Source organism: Cynocephalus volans, chromosome 3 (assembly GCF_027409185.1).
Source record: "Cynocephalus volans isolate mCynVol1 chromosome 3, mCynVol1.pri, whole genome shotgun sequence".
Lineage (NCBI taxonomy): Eukaryota > Metazoa > Chordata > Mammalia > Dermoptera > Cynocephalidae > Cynocephalus > Cynocephalus volans.
Genome location: NC_084462.1, coordinates 6,498,090 through 6,513,838, shown reverse-complemented (window position 1 = coordinate 6,513,838; position 15,749 = coordinate 6,498,090). Strand labels below are relative to the sequence as shown.

Below are 15,749 nucleotides of genomic sequence, written 5' to 3'. Positions count from 1 at the left end.
ACCTGAATGCTTTAACTCAGAGAATTGAGGACACGGGAAATGTACTGAGATCACTGGAGGTGGGCAAGGAAAAAGAAGTGCATGGAGGATGGAGTGGTGGGAACACTAGAAAGTGAAAAGAGTTGGGTTGTGTTTCACAGAATAGGGGTAGAAGAGGCATGGAGGTAAAAAAGGGTGCAAGATGAAGTTGGGGAGGAATTATAGAAGTCTGTAAGGGTTGCATAGAGGTCGGGGTGAATGTAGGTTTAGAGACTGTCTAAAATTCACAGGTGTGGTGGAATGGTGGTCCCAGGAGACAGACAGAAGGAGAGGGTTAAGAAAGCAGGAGCTGGGAGTGATGGAGTTGACAGTAGGCAGATGAGAACCTACTAATTTATTTCCCCTTTAATTAATTAATTTATTTTTAGTTGACTTAGACATGGGCACTTTCTAATTTTAGCTCATGAGGCAAAAGCCTTACTTATATAAAAAAAATACTTCAGAAAACCTCTTAAGTTAAAAATCAGAAAAAGACTGCAGGAAGAATTTTGGGTGAATAACACTCCACAGTATTTTACGTATTCTTTGAGGATATCAAGTATAAGATGTGACCACAGTGGGTCTGGAAGGAGCTAAAAGAAACAATAGACTGATAGCTGAAACAAGCAAACAAACAAACAGGCAAGCAAAAACCAAGGAAGCAATTTCATTCATGAACAATAGAGAATATTAATAGACAGATTTTTTCTAAAAAAAGTCGAACAATAATTTTAGGGCAGAAAAAAACAATTAATGAAATGAATATTTTACTAAAGAGATATAATTGCAGTTTTGATCAGGCAGAAGAAAGAATTAACAAACCTGAAGATAGGTTAATTGAGATTATTCAATATAAAAGAAAGGTAGTCTAAATAATAAGGAAAAATCAACCCAACTAATCATCCCTGTGGGATACCATCAAACGTACAAACACACGCATAATAGGAGTCCCAGAAGGCTAACAGAGAGTGAAAAGAAAAAAATAATATTGGAAAAAATAATAGCCAAATACATCCCAAATTGAGTGAAAGATATTTATCTACATAAAGAAGGTCAGCAAAGTTCAAGAAAACAAAAACAAAAAACCTCAGAGATTCGCAGGCATCTCTCTTTAAACACAATATTATAATCAAATTTTCAAAAGACAAAGAGAGAATCTTGAAAGCAGTAAGACAGAAGCAACTCTCCACAGAGGGCCTTGATAAAATTCACAGCTAAGTTTTCATCAGAAACCATGGAGGCCAGAAGGCAATAGAAAAATAAATTTGAAGTACAATAGAAAAATCTGTCCCTCAAATAGTCTATATACGATGAAACAATTCTTCAAAAATAAAGAAGATACTAATTTTTGATTAATCAAACAAAACTGTGAGATGTAATTGCTAGTGTTCTATAAGAAGTGTTAAAGGGAATTCTTCAGGCTGAAATGAAAGAAAACCAAACTGTAACTCAAAGCCACATGAAAAAATAAAAAAAACACTGGTAAAGGTAGGTTCACAGGCAAACACAGGAGCCAGTATTATTTTACTTTTGGTTTCTAACTTTTCTTTTTAATTAATATTATTTAAAAGACAATGCATAAAATAATAATTATAAATCTATTTTAATGGACATACAAAGTATAAAGATGCAATTAGTGACAATAACAACGCAAAGGGCAAAGAACAGAGCTGTATCGAAGCAAAAAATATTATATTATTAAAATTAAGTAAATATTAATTCAAATTAATTTTACAAATTTAGAATGTTAATTCTGGAGTAACCATTAAGATAAAAACAAAGTTTATACAGAAAAATAAATAACGAGGGGATCAAAATGGTATACTAGGAAGAAAAAAACCACAAAAAAGATAGTAATGAAAAAATGAGGATAAAAAATATAACGCACATAGAAAATAGAAATAAATACTTTCTTAAAATACTTATGTTAAGTACATATTAACTAAATTGTTCAATAAAAGGGACAGATTAGAAGAATCGATTAAAAACAAAAAAAGATAAAACTGTGTGTCTATAGTACACTTACTTTAGATCCAAAGATACAAATGGGTAGAAATTTAAATGATTGAAAAAAATTCTCCATCAAAACCAAAAAGTGATGTCAGAAAAATAGCAGAACAGGATATTCCAGATCTCATTTTTCTATAGGCACACTGATTTAATGATATAAGAACCAAAATACCTTTATGAGATGCCCAGATTCTAGTTGAGGTTGCAGTGCTCCCAGTGAGCATAAGACCAAGAAAAGTGACATTGAAATGGGCAATAAGAGCAATGTTACTTTACTTGTGTCAGACCCTCTTCCAAGCTGGCAAAGCTCAGAGCTGAGGGAAATCACTTTGTCCTGCAACTTCTCCATCAGTGGAAAGAGGAAGAGAGTGCAGCATCCAACCTCCCTGACACTTTGTGGAGATGTCCAAGAGATCTCTTCTTATTCCACCTTGCTTGGGAGTGCTGAGAGAACCGGCATAGTTTAAACACATTGGAGGGCGCTAAGAACAAAGAAAAGGGTTGAGAGGCCCACTACAGCTACCATCAGTAGCCTAGGAAAAAAGGTGCAATCTCTGTCCACCTAGAATTTCAAGGGATAATTGCGATGACCTGAAAGACACTCAGAAGGTAAATGGAGTCAATGTACATACCCCTGGCTTCTCTGTGAACAAAACAAAAAAAATTTGTAATCAAAATCATTGAAAAAGTACATCAACCCAAAAGCTGCCATTTTCCCATGTTTCTAGAATTTCCTCTTGAGACAATGACCAAAAAATAGGCAACAGGCCGGTGCCAAAAAAATAAAATCTGTGGTTCTCAATCTTCATCCATTGAAATAAAGGATGATATAATAACATAAGAGTGATAAATTTCACAAGATTCCAGCAACAGTTTAAAATGGAAGATTATTCCAATTGTATAATCCAAACTTTGTACTTTGACTAAAACCTTCTTATTTATAACATATATTTTAAGATTTCCCAGCTGTGATGTGTTTTCTAATTGTACTTGCAATGTAAGAATCACTATTATTAGTGCTTTAATTATTCTAAACTATTCAGTATTTAAACTCTATGATCTTGGACCTAATATTATTCTCCTTTTATAGACAAAGGGGGGTTAGCTAAAGGAAGTTAAGTGAATCATCTAAATATTGATTGAATCGGAAATCAAAACTGGGTACTTGCTTGCAACATCATCAGTGTTAAACATTGTGTTATATTCTCATATAACCTGGTTTTGTTCTACAAATAACACAAATATGTATACATTATCAATTTGTTTTATGTCTTTGATTTGTCAACTTTTCATTTTGTTTAAAATATTGGTCCTATTGACCAATATCATTTGTAAATGATGATTCAAAGGTCTTAATAAAATGTAGATGCACTGACTATTATTTATGACCAAATTGGATTTAATGAATATGGATTAGTATTGGCATAGAAAGAAAAACAATTAAATAGATTTTTGTCAGTGGCACCCACCACAGAATTTATTGTATGATATTGAGCTTTAGACTAAGTTATGAGAAATGCATTCAATTAAGCAATAAAATATTTGTGTCAGGATCTATATTATTCATCATAAGACACAGTTATCTATTTATTAGAGTCATAACTGAAATCTCACTATCTGTGATTTGAGAGATAAGTATGCAAAATGGAATTTGAAGGTGTGATATCTAGTTCATCGAATAAATTGAAATAAGAAAAACATAACCATAAGGCTGAAAATTATACTAGGATTTTCTAAACTTGAGAAAATATCATGACACATTTGAGTCTAAAATGCTGAACTCCTAAACTTTTTCTGCTATCTGAATGTCTCAAGTATGAAGTTGACGTTGTCTTAAAGACTCCTTTCCTAACTTTATAAAAGAAAATTTTTCCACATTAATCAACGCATTATACATATTTTCAGGAGAGACGTTAATTACTATTTCCCTATCAAAACAATATTATATTTCAGCAAGTACCACTCAGTCACATTGTTTATTCAGAGATGTGAATGATTTGATTAGCTCTAACAAGCTCATTATTACACCCACAAAACATTTACTAAAATAACTATATAGTTATTGTAAAAAGTTATCTATTTTTTTTTTACAGCAAATTAAAAAGAGGTTAATTTCTTAATTACAGTGTTAGGGATAATAAAAGCAGACTTTAATATTGCTTGGAATTAAGAAGGCTTAGCAGAAGAAACCTGCACTCACCTTCTCCACAAATAAAGACAAAACAACAAAGAGGTAACCACACATCATATAGAGTGTCTAGGGGAGAACACTGAAATTCAGCAAAAAAAAAAAAAAAATAGTGATGAAGACCCCCCTAGATCAAAAGGTTCAAGATGACAGTATAGAAAGGAAAGGAAAGCTACCAGCTGGGATTGGCTTGGAGCCAGTGGGGACTATCCACTAGTTAGAAGTTCCTAACAGTCCAAATTCTAACTATGGACACCTGCAGTCCTAGCTATGAGACAGCCCCACAGCTCTTGGTGGCCCTGAGCCCATAACAGGGAGCTGCCTGAAGTTTACAGAGCTGCATTACTTTAGAGGTAAAATCCACTCTGGGTCTTCCCCACCCCCCAGGACCCAGGCTGCTGTAGCATATCACCATTTTGATATCAGATCCACACTAGAGTGAATCCTGTCATGGGACCCAATAGCTACAGCATCCACACATCCCTGGCACCTCACTGATATCCCCTACAAGAACACCAGCTGGACCCAGCAGTGCAGCTGAGATTTTGGTACCCAAACCCATTCAGCACCCTGTACACTTGGGAACAGATGACCTATCATAGCAAGGACGTCATCCCTCAAGACAAAGGGAGCAGACAGGCATGCTCCCTAGAAACTGGGTGCTGACCACTTAGGGACCTCTGCCACCACTGCTAATGGCTCCATCTACTACAGGAACTCTCCTGGCAGCCCAAGGATCTGTTTAACTCTCTGGCAACCCTGCCAACTCTAGCAACAGAACTGCTGAGTGCCTGTGTGCCCTTCCTGGTAACCCAAAGACCCACCTGCCACTCCAGTGACCTCACTCACTCTAGCAGTAGAGCTGCTGAGTGCCCACACACCCCTCCCAGGTTCCCTAAGAGTGGCTCACCTGACGCTCACTGCTACCACTAACCATAACTTTCTGACCAGCTGAGCTGTTGCAACTCACAGGTGCCCCTTCAGGGTCCAGAACTGGCCTCCTGGCTGCCCTCACCTCCAGCAAAACTGCATCACAACCTCCACAAACATGTACAGTCTAGGTCTTTGAGACACTCACAGACACCTTTGAAATACAGCTGATAATATTACACAGAGACTGCACTACTGCACTCACCTAGAACCAAAGCCACAGCATACTACTTGATCAATACTATAGAACACATGGACAGAAACATCTTTTTTTTTTCTAGAAAAGCTAGTCTATAAAATTTAAAAAGCAACTATTTAACCAGGTACACATAAATAAAGGTAGGCATACAATAAACATAAAGAAACAAAGAAACATAATACCCCACAAGGAACACAATAATTATCCAATAAAAAAGGAAATCTATTAAATGCCTGAAAAAAAATTCAAAATAATGATTTTAAGGAAACTCAGTGAGATACAAGAGAATACATACAGACAATTCAACAACATTAAACATATACATATATAATATGAATGAAAATTTCACAGATATAATTTTGAAAAAAGAACCAAACATAAATGTTTGAACTGAGCACTTTACTGAATAAAATTTTTAAAATTACAACCAAGAGATTCAACAAAAGACTAGATAAAGCAGAAGAAATAATTTTTGGACTTGAAGACAGGTCTTTTGAAATAACCCAGTCAGGCAAAGAGAGAGAGAAAGAGAAATGGAGGAGGAGGAGGAGGAGGAAAAGAAGTAGAGGAAGCCTATTTTCATACAAAATAATTTTAAAAGAACAAATATTTGCATTACGGGAGTTTAAGAAATTGAAGAGAAAGGTAAAGGCATCAAAAACCTATTTGATGGTGTAATAGCAGAAAACCTCCCAAGTCTTGGGAGAGAGATGGAAATTCTGATTCAGAAACTCAAAATCCACAAATACATTAAACCTAAAAATGTTCTCTTCCAGGCACATTATAGACAAACTGTCCAAAGTGAAAAACAGAAAGATAATTTTAAATATAATAAGAGAAAAGTGACAAATCATATATAAGGAAATCTCCGTGAACACATATCTCAGCAGAAACCTTACAGGACAAAAGAGAATGGAATCATATATTCAAAGTCCTAAAAGAAAATAAAAAAAACCTGGCAACCAAAAATATGTTACTCAGCAAACCTACCTTTCAGAAATAAAGGAGAGATAAAGTCCCAGACAAAGAAAAACAAGAAATTTATCACCACTAGACTGTCTCTACAATAAATTTTTAAGGGAGTCCTACTTCTGGAGGCAAAAGGATAATCACTTCTACCATGAAAACTTGCGAAAGAATAACACTCAATGGTAAATTAGATACACAAATGAGAAAGAGACGTGAATCAAACCTTTTCACTACAGAAAACTACCAAACTGCAAATATAAAAAAAAAATGAGAGAACAAAAGATATACAAAACAGCCAGAAAACAATTAACAAAATAAAAGGAATAAGTTCACACCTTTCAATACCTTGAACTTATACCTTCAATGAACATGGTTTAAATTTCCCAATGAAAAGATATTGATTAGCTGAATGAATATTAAAAAAAAAAAGATTCAACCACATGCTGCCTACAAGAAATTCACCTCACTGGTAAAGACACATAGAGAATGAACGTGAAGGGATGGAAAAATATTTCATACAAATGGAAACCAGAAGTAAACAAGAATAGCTAAACTTATATCAGGAAAAAGAGACTTTAAATTTAAAAAAAAATGAAAAGAGATAAAGAAGGTCATTATATAATGATAAAGTAATCAATTCAGCAAAAGGATTTGACAATTGTAAATTTACATGCACCCAATGCCAGAGTACCTAGATAAATAAAGCAAATATTATTAGAGCTAAAGGGAGAGACAAACCCTAACACAGTAACAGTTGGAAACTTCAACACCACACTCAGCATTGGACAGGTAATCTTGGTAGAAAATTAAGAAAGAAGCACCAAACTTAAAGTGAACAATAGACCAAACAGACCTATCAGACATTTAAAAATATTTTATTTTACAGCTGCAGAACACATATTATTTTCATTAGTGCATGGAGCAGTCCTAAGAAAAGATCAAATGTTAGGCCACAAAACAAGTCTCAACATATTTAAAAAAAATCTAAATTATACCAAGTATACTTTTAGCCCACAATGAATAAAATTAGCAATCAATAACAAGAGGATCTTTGAAAACTGTACAAATACATGAAAATTAAACAATATGCTCTCGAACGATTACTAGAACAATGAAAACAAAATTTAAAAAAATAAAAAAGTATTCTTTGAAACAAATGAAAACAGAGACACAACACAAAAACCTATGGGATACAGCAAAAGCAGTACTAAGACGAAAGTTTATAATAAAAGCCTACATTAAACAGGAACTCAGGAATGAAGTCATTGAATATAATAACTACGTTTTTAGTATAGGGTAAATATCTGAACTATCTTTCCTGAATTGCAGTCTCAGAGAAAAAGGTGAGAGACAACCACAAAGGTGCTTCATATTATCTAGTCCGTTTTTAAAACAGTGAGATCTTTTGGGAAAATCGCTTCAGTCTTTCTTTTTTATCAGAAATTTCTGATGGTCCTTTTGTTGGTAATCCATTTATGTCTACACCCTCATAGTCTACTTTGCCTTTATCTTTATCATTGGATTCCTGTACAGCTTTACTAGGCCATATGTGACTAACAGAAGGGGAAATCAGAGGGTATATGTATGGCTCCAGGAATTTTTTTGTACATCCAGAGCAGAACTGGAATGACAACTCAAGGAATGCACACCATTGCCGCAGGTGTGAGTTCCTAAACACGAGAGTGCAGGCAGGCCACAAGGGGTCGAGGACGGCAGGAAGGAGGGCGCAGCCTGGACTGGAGCATACCTAGAGCTCGAAGGCTCCCTGGGAGCACCACAGCCAGAGCCCACCCCTCTCCTGAATACCCGGCCACAGGCCAGGGCCCATCCCAGCCTATTCTTTTCTAATATAAGCAGTTAGTGCTATATATTCCTACTCAGCGCTGCTATAAAGCATCTTTATTACTACTTTTGACCTCCCTTGTTGAATTACTAGCTATAACACTTTTGTTATTTTAGGAATTGTTTTAGGGTTTATATTATACACTTTATTATACATTTAAATTATCTGCTACATTACAGTGATGATATTTCACATACAGTATAAGCATATTTCCCAAATATATTTCTATTCCTGGCCTTTATGTTATTATTATACAAATGACTTTTCTTTCTATTTATGAATTTTCTGTATCAATTCATAAATAGAAAGAAAAGTAATTTGTATTTAAAAATTCATAAATAGAAAATGTAATTTAAAAGTAATAAATACTATTTTAAAATTCATAAATAGAAAGAAAAATAATTTGTATAATAATAATGTAAAGGTCAGGAATAGAAATATATTTGGGAAATATGCTTTTACTATAAGAAAAGTCGTTAAAATACCACACTGTTTTTCTTACAGAGACATTGTAGCTAATTAACATAGAATTATTCATTCTTTTTTGAAGAGTTTTCATGAAAATATATTTGTGTATATATACATATATAAAGTAAAATATTACATATATTCTATATAAACTTGTGATAAAATCTCTATCTACAGAAAAATACGATGGTTTGTCTTTCTACCAAATCATATGATTTAATTTGTTCATTTCTTTAAATAAACTTCATCTATATCAGTGAACCTTGATAATTTTTTATATATAGCCATTGCACATTTCTTGTTATATTTACTTGTTTTTTGCTTTTCTATTTGCAATCTCCCATTGTATCTCATAATTTCTTAGAGTTGGTATATTTGAAGACCTGTGCTTTGCATGTGAATGTTATAGTCTCTTGGATTATTTGCTTTGTATATTGTAATAAATCTTTTCATTTAATTTTTAGGCTTTTCCTGTATATATTTGTGTCTCTGAAAACTGCTTTGTTTTTTCCCCTTTAGCATTTCTGGTTAATTGCATTAACACCTCAAAGAATGTGTTACTTAGTTGAGGCGCTGTGGGTCCCCCAGTGTTCTTTCTGCATTTAGAATATATCTATGTTAACTAGACTTGCCAATTAATTTGTACCGAATTGGAAGAATGGCCGGCAACGATTTTTAATATCAATTTCTGAAATTATGTTTTTCATTTTATTGTTTCCTTGTCAGGCCATTTGCGTCTTTCCATATTTCTAATGATAACATTGTTGATGGTGCATTTTAGGAGTCTGAGGAAAACTGAATTAGATTTGTGGGACAAATAACTTTTCACAAAAGCCCAGGATCCAATGGGACACAAGTGCTTTATTGCCAGTCTCTCCAAGCTCAGAGCTCAGCTTTCTTTGTGTGAGACCCTGTCTGCCTCCAGAGATATCGAAAAAGGGAGCATTTGTGCTAAGTGTTCCATTGGTCTCTTTCTGGATGCTCACAATAAACAAGAAACTTTTAATCATTACCGGGAATTTGGAGCTGAGAAAAATTTGTTGATGTAGAGACATACTCACATCTCTAAAGCTCGATCTGTTGTTGACACTACAGGTGAATTGATAATTTCAGTCCCATGGGGAGGAGAGGTCATAGAATCATAAATGTTTATTCTGTGTCTGGCTACATTCTTCCTACACATGCAATGGCTGATATATCTGTCACCCTAACAGTACTGAAATAGAGACTGGTGAGCATTTTCTCTTTCAGTATCAGAGGTAGAGTGGTAAGGGAAGGAGGTGCAGCAGGAACTTGGTAAGTGTTCTTCTCTGAAAATGTCATTCTTATGGGGTAGAAACTTATGTAGTGACAAAGCCACACAGAAAAAAGATTAATTCCTGAGGCATGTGCCAGGCTTGGGGACAGAGACTGGAGGACCCAGAATATGTACTGAATTCTAATTGCTCTTTATATATTTCAATGTAACCTTCACTTACGGTGATTGCTGAAGGTAGGTGCAACAGCAATAAAATCTGATTTTTCGGATGTGGAAGACTCTATTTTCCAAATGAATGTGCTTTTCAATTTACCATAGAAAAAACGCAGAGATATGTTCATTAGTACAGTTTTTTTAAATTAAAATTCTGTGCATGTATTAAAGAATACAATGTAGCTATTAAATAATCAACGCTGTTCAAAAAAGAATGAGTAGCTTTTGCTGAAATGAAATTTTCTTTCTCTAATTTGAATGTGATGTTCTCATTTGAGTGAGTATATCTCTACTAAAAGTGCAAAGATTATATGAAAATATAAATGGTCTGCTAATATTGGTGGACAATTTTCTGTCTTGAAGTTAGGAAAAGAAACTTTAAGGAAAATTAACTTTACAGTGATGAGTGTTGAGGATGGCAGAAAAAAAAAAATTAAGAACTTCAGCATTTTTTAAAGCTAAATATATACCATGTAACGTTTTCTTTGGTTAAAAAAATGCTCTAATGTAATTTTTATCTTTCTTCTTTCTCAGATTACTTCATGCATATGATTCTATTAAACCAATTTTCATTTTACATACTTGTGTTGTATTTTAATATCTTTTCTAAATAACACATTAAGTAGATTTTTAGGTATTTTTTCTAAAATAATGTGTTCTCTGATAATGATTAATTTAGCTTATTTTCTAAATATTTTATCACTTATTTATATTTCCTATCCCATAACTTAACACACCCAACATACTAAAGTGACTTATGTGGTTGGCACCATTATCAGGAAATGAAATCAGTATTTCTTAACTTTTTTTTAATACTCAGTAAGTCTAACTTGGGCATGGTAAATTACTCAGTCTTTTGATATTCTATTAAGAATTCTCAATCTTTGTTCATAAGTTTTATTGATTTGTAGAATAAAATTTAGGGAACAGTAAGGAATTGTATAGCAAAACATAAAATTAAATAAATTTAAGGTATGACAAGGTATATATAACTTTGTATTATTTAAATAACACAACCAAAGAACTATATTATTCCACATTGTTAACACCAGTGTTATTGCAACAAGGCTATCCAGGTCAAAAAGCCAGACTCTGCCAATGTTTAAGAAAGTCTTAACCTCTCTCTGGCTAAATTATCCTAGTGTAAAAAAAAAAAAAAAAAAATGATATTAGTGCCTAAATAATAATGCTGTATCTAACTATTTAGAATATGGACAGCATAAATAACATTGATCCATACATTGTAAATGCTATAAAAAGAAACACATAAAACAGGAAATAATAAAAGAAAATATGTTTTTGAAAGAAATTCTTAGGAAAAGGTAAAGGAAAATAGAGAAATTTGCATTTAATTCTTCGTGAAAAAATATTCACAACTCATGTTTTCATGCAGAATCCTCTATTTAAGAATGTGAATATTGAGCCTGGAAAATAAGAGAATGACTTCCACCAATTTGAAAATCGGAGTAATTTTACTTTTCCAGATGATCATTGGAATTCTGGGGAATTTCTCACTCCTATGTCACTATATATTTCTTTACTTAAGTGGATGCAGGTCAAGGTCCACGGATTTCATTCTCAGGCATCTGACTGTAGCCAACATTTTGGTCATTCTCTCTAGGGGAATCCCAGAGACCATGGTGGCTTTTGGGTTAGAAAATTTTCTCAGTGATTTTGGATGCATACTTGTTTTTTATGTTCACTGGGTGGGCAAGGGTGTGTCCTTTGGCAGCACTTGTCTTTTGAGTGTCTTCCAGGCCATTATAATTAGCCCCAGGAACTCCAAGTGGTCAGATTTTAAAGTAAAAGCTCCCAAGTATGTAAGCAACTCCAATATTCTCTGCTGGATCCTGCACCTGCTGGTAAACCTCATTGCCTCTGTGCATGTGACTGGCAAATTGGAAAACACAAACATCACAATGAAAACAGATTTTGGATACTGTTCTACTTCATTTCTGGATGAAGTCTTATATTCACTCTCTGCCGCACTGCTATCTATCCCTGATGTTTTGTGTTTAGGACTCATGCTCTGGGCCAGTGGCTCCATGGTTTTCATCCTGCACAGGCACAAGCAGCGGGTCCAACACATCCACAGCACCAATGTCTCCTCCAGATCCTCCCCTGAGACCAGAGCTGCCCACAGCATCCTTGTCCTGGTGAGCACGTTTGTATGTTTTTACACGCTCTCCTTCAGTATCCGAGTGTGTTTAGCTTTTTTTTATGATTCCAACAGGTTGCTGATTACTCTCTCTGCCTTAATCAATGCCTGTTTCCCAACTGTCTGCCCCTTTGTGCTCATGAGCCGTGAATGTAGTGTATTCTGAATCTACTGTTTTTCCTGGAAAAGGGACACAGAGTTTCCCAATTTCATCAAAAAGAACATGCACTGTCTGTTTTACACTGTGCTGAGTCATTGACCCCTTTAACACTGCCACATTCTCCAAAATGTAAAAGACCCATGTGCAACTGTTTGTCCTGCTCCTTAATGTTTCTTCTTCCTGCTTTGTCTAAATGGAGTCCCTGCCCACTGTCCTCTCACAGCACCTCAGATATTCTCAACCAGAGACTCCTTAAATCCTCCTCTGGTGTTCAGTTATTGCAATCCTCTAACTGGGTTTCACTACCTTCTTAGGAATATTGTCAATGTTTTGGAGACTTTGCTGAAGCTGTCAGTAAATACTCCTCAGTGAGCATTGTGTCTGTACTTGGATGAATAATAAAAATGTCCTCTACTAACTGAAAAACAGTATTCTGAATTATGAATTTTTTCTTTGAAACTTTGGAAAGTTATTCCAAGAAGTGGCAGTGCAGCGGGATCTTCTACATAGAAGCTCTTTGTGCATAATCTGATAGATCTGAGGTACTTTTGCACAGGCTGTCCCTGGATGGCCCTTGCTGTCTGTGCTTTCTCTACTTCCATGGCCCTGTCTCGCCACTATCTTTGGAAAATGGTTCCCAAACTGACCTAGTTTTTACGACAACACTTGCTCTGTGTATCTGAGGCAGCCTCATTCCTTTGTGAGGTGCAAGTTCCCTAGATTCCCTGCATTTTCTAACGGGCAGTGCTAAGAAGGAAGGAGTGTGAGTTTTTCAGAGATCCCCAGCAGGAATGGTGTCTCAGAACCAGGAAGGAGGCTGGTAGAATGAGGCAGGCACGTAGAAGTTGCCAGAAACTTTTCTTAATGGGAGCTAGAAACTCAAACATTTCAAAGTTTATAGATTTGTTTTTTCATCCTAAACTAAGTTTTACATTTAGAATTATTTTTTTTCTTTTCTACTTTGTTTACATTTTCATTGTTTAATTTAATAAATATTTTAATATTCATTCTATTAATTGACTCTTTTTAAACTTACTAAGGTGTAGTTTTAGTTTCCTTTGATTTAGTATTGCTTCAGCATAATGAAAATACAAATAAGCTATACATTTTACACAATGCAGTTTTATCTGGAAGTATGGATTTTGTTATAAATTGTGTTATGAATGTTAGTGAAATTGTGCGTTACATGTACATGGATTGCAACATATTTTATATTTGTTATCCAGATGTCCATAGTATTTAACTTTTGCTATTACATTTCTGTAAAAGGTATATTTTGAAATAAAAATTAGAATTTATTTGCTTTTGTATTTCTGTAAAATGTATATTTTGAATTAGAAATTAGAATTCATCTCATTTGAGTTAATAAAATTAGTCTTTTGATTATAGTTATGTATATTGTTTAAGGTATTTAATGGGTAGATATTTATAATGTTTAACGTCTACATTCTAATTTATCACTTTGTAAATATATAATGGTATTTCTTACTGTATTTAGAATTAATGCATTTTTAAGTTTTATCTTTTATTTATTTTATACAAGGAACACTTTTTACGTATTGAACACTGTGTGTCATGTGTGGATATATGTGTGTGTGTGTTCAGATGTGTTTCTATGTGTATTTGGATGTGCATGTTTACGTGGGTGTCTTTTCATTTTTGTGTTTGCCTATTTTCCTGGGTGTCAGTGTGTACTTGCATGTGCATATTTATCTGGGTGTCCATGTTTATTGGTGTGTGCATATTTAGTTGTGTGTGTGTGTGTGTGCACTTGAGCTTACAGTCCTCATGCTCTGCATCATTGCATCTTTCATTGCCCATCTGAAAAGCACAAGAGTCATTTCTTCTTAAGGAGATAACTGATCCTGAAAAGAGACTGAATAAAAACACTTGTTACCAATTAAATTATGTAATCATTGAACTTTTGCTTACTTTTTGTAAATTAAAGGAATATGCATTAAGAAATTTAAGAGAATGTAAATATTTCAAAAGCTATTCTCAGAGTCTATGAGAAATCAGAGAAAAGTTGTGTGAAGGACACAAGGAGAAAACAAACGAGAAATAGGAGGTATATTAAGATGGATAGCACAAAGAAAAAAATTAAAAGGGAGGGGGAAAAAAGAGAAGAGAGAATACAGAGAGAGGTTAGAAAACAGAGAGAGGAAAAGGAAAAATAAAATACAAAAAGAGAAGGTGGGAACCTAAAGAAGAAACTGATGGGAAAACCATGAAGGAATGAGATTTGAGAGGAAACATTAGGGTGAGAGAATAAGGAAGAAATAAAATTAGAGAAAGAAACAAGAAAAAAAAAGGCACAGAGAGAAATACACAGCAGAAATACACATGAAAAATTTGAATAGAGACAAAGTGACAAAGAGAAGAATGTGTGTATTTGAAAGAGAAAGAGAAGACAGAAAAAACAGTGACATGGGTAAAAAAAAAATACAGATATAGGGAAAACATACAAAATGGGAGAAAGAGGGGGAAAAAGGGAAAAATGGCTGCATTTGCAGATAGAACAGCAAGAAGCTAAAGGCAGAGAGCACATGGAATCAGGAAAGGAAGGTTGTGGGCCTAACAAATGAAATGGAAAAGTGATAAATATTAAGTCACGGGGCAAACCCAAAATAGAGAGAGGAGACTAGAGAGAGGGAGAGAGAGAGGGAGAGCAGAGTGACAGAGGGAGGGAATCACGGGAGAAAGGGGGATCGTAGAGAGGGGGACAGAGGGAGAGAGAAATACTAATGATGAGAGGGGCAAAAGGTAGAGAAATGAGACAAGCAAAGGAGGGTGGAAAGAGAGCAAGGTAAGCAAGGAGGAAGGGGAAAGCATGCCATGGAAAATAAGACACACCGAGGGAGTAAAGAGGAGAGGAAAAGGAAATGTCCAAGGAGAGAGTGAAAGTATAGACACAGAAACTGGAAAGGTGGGAGATGACAACAGAGAAAAAAGGACGAGGTGGAACCGATGAAAACTTTAGGAGCGTTGCAGAGAGAGCATGGTAGGAGAGATGGGCTGGCAAGGTGGGAGAGAACAGGACTGTGGTGACTGTGGTCGCTGGAGGTGGGAGGGGGCTGGGGAGAAGCTGGGTGATGGACGCAAACAATAACTGCATTTTGTAATGATGAATATGCTAATAATCCTTATTTTATCATCACATCTTATACGCACCAAAAACTGAAAGTCAACTCTGTACCCACAAATATGTATAATCAGTTATGATCCTATTTAAAAAAAGAAAAAAGGTTAGGTGTGAGAATGTGGGGATAAACAATAACAGAGAGAAACTTAAAAACAAAATCTGACAGGGATTTGATACTAAATGTCTTAAAGAG

General features: G+C 34.7%; 1 protein-coding gene and 1 pseudogene across 1 annotated transcript; one reads left to right on the top strand and one right to left on the bottom strand.

The window, feature by feature from the left end:
• Window positions 1-7,701: 7,701 nt before the first annotated feature.
• On the bottom strand, window positions 7,702-7,966 carry LOC134371909 (UPF0729 protein C18orf32 homolog; annotated as a pseudogene).
• A 3,569-nt stretch (window positions 7,967-11,535) lies between these two features.
• On the top strand, window positions 11,536-12,420 carry LOC134371908 (vomeronasal type-1 receptor 4-like). Its single transcript, XM_063088821.1, has one exon. It carries the CDS (start codon window positions 11,536-11,538, stop codon window positions 12,418-12,420), a length of 885 nt encoding a protein of 294 aa, XP_062944891.1.
• The last annotated feature ends 3,329 nt before the right edge of the window (window positions 12,421-15,749 follow it).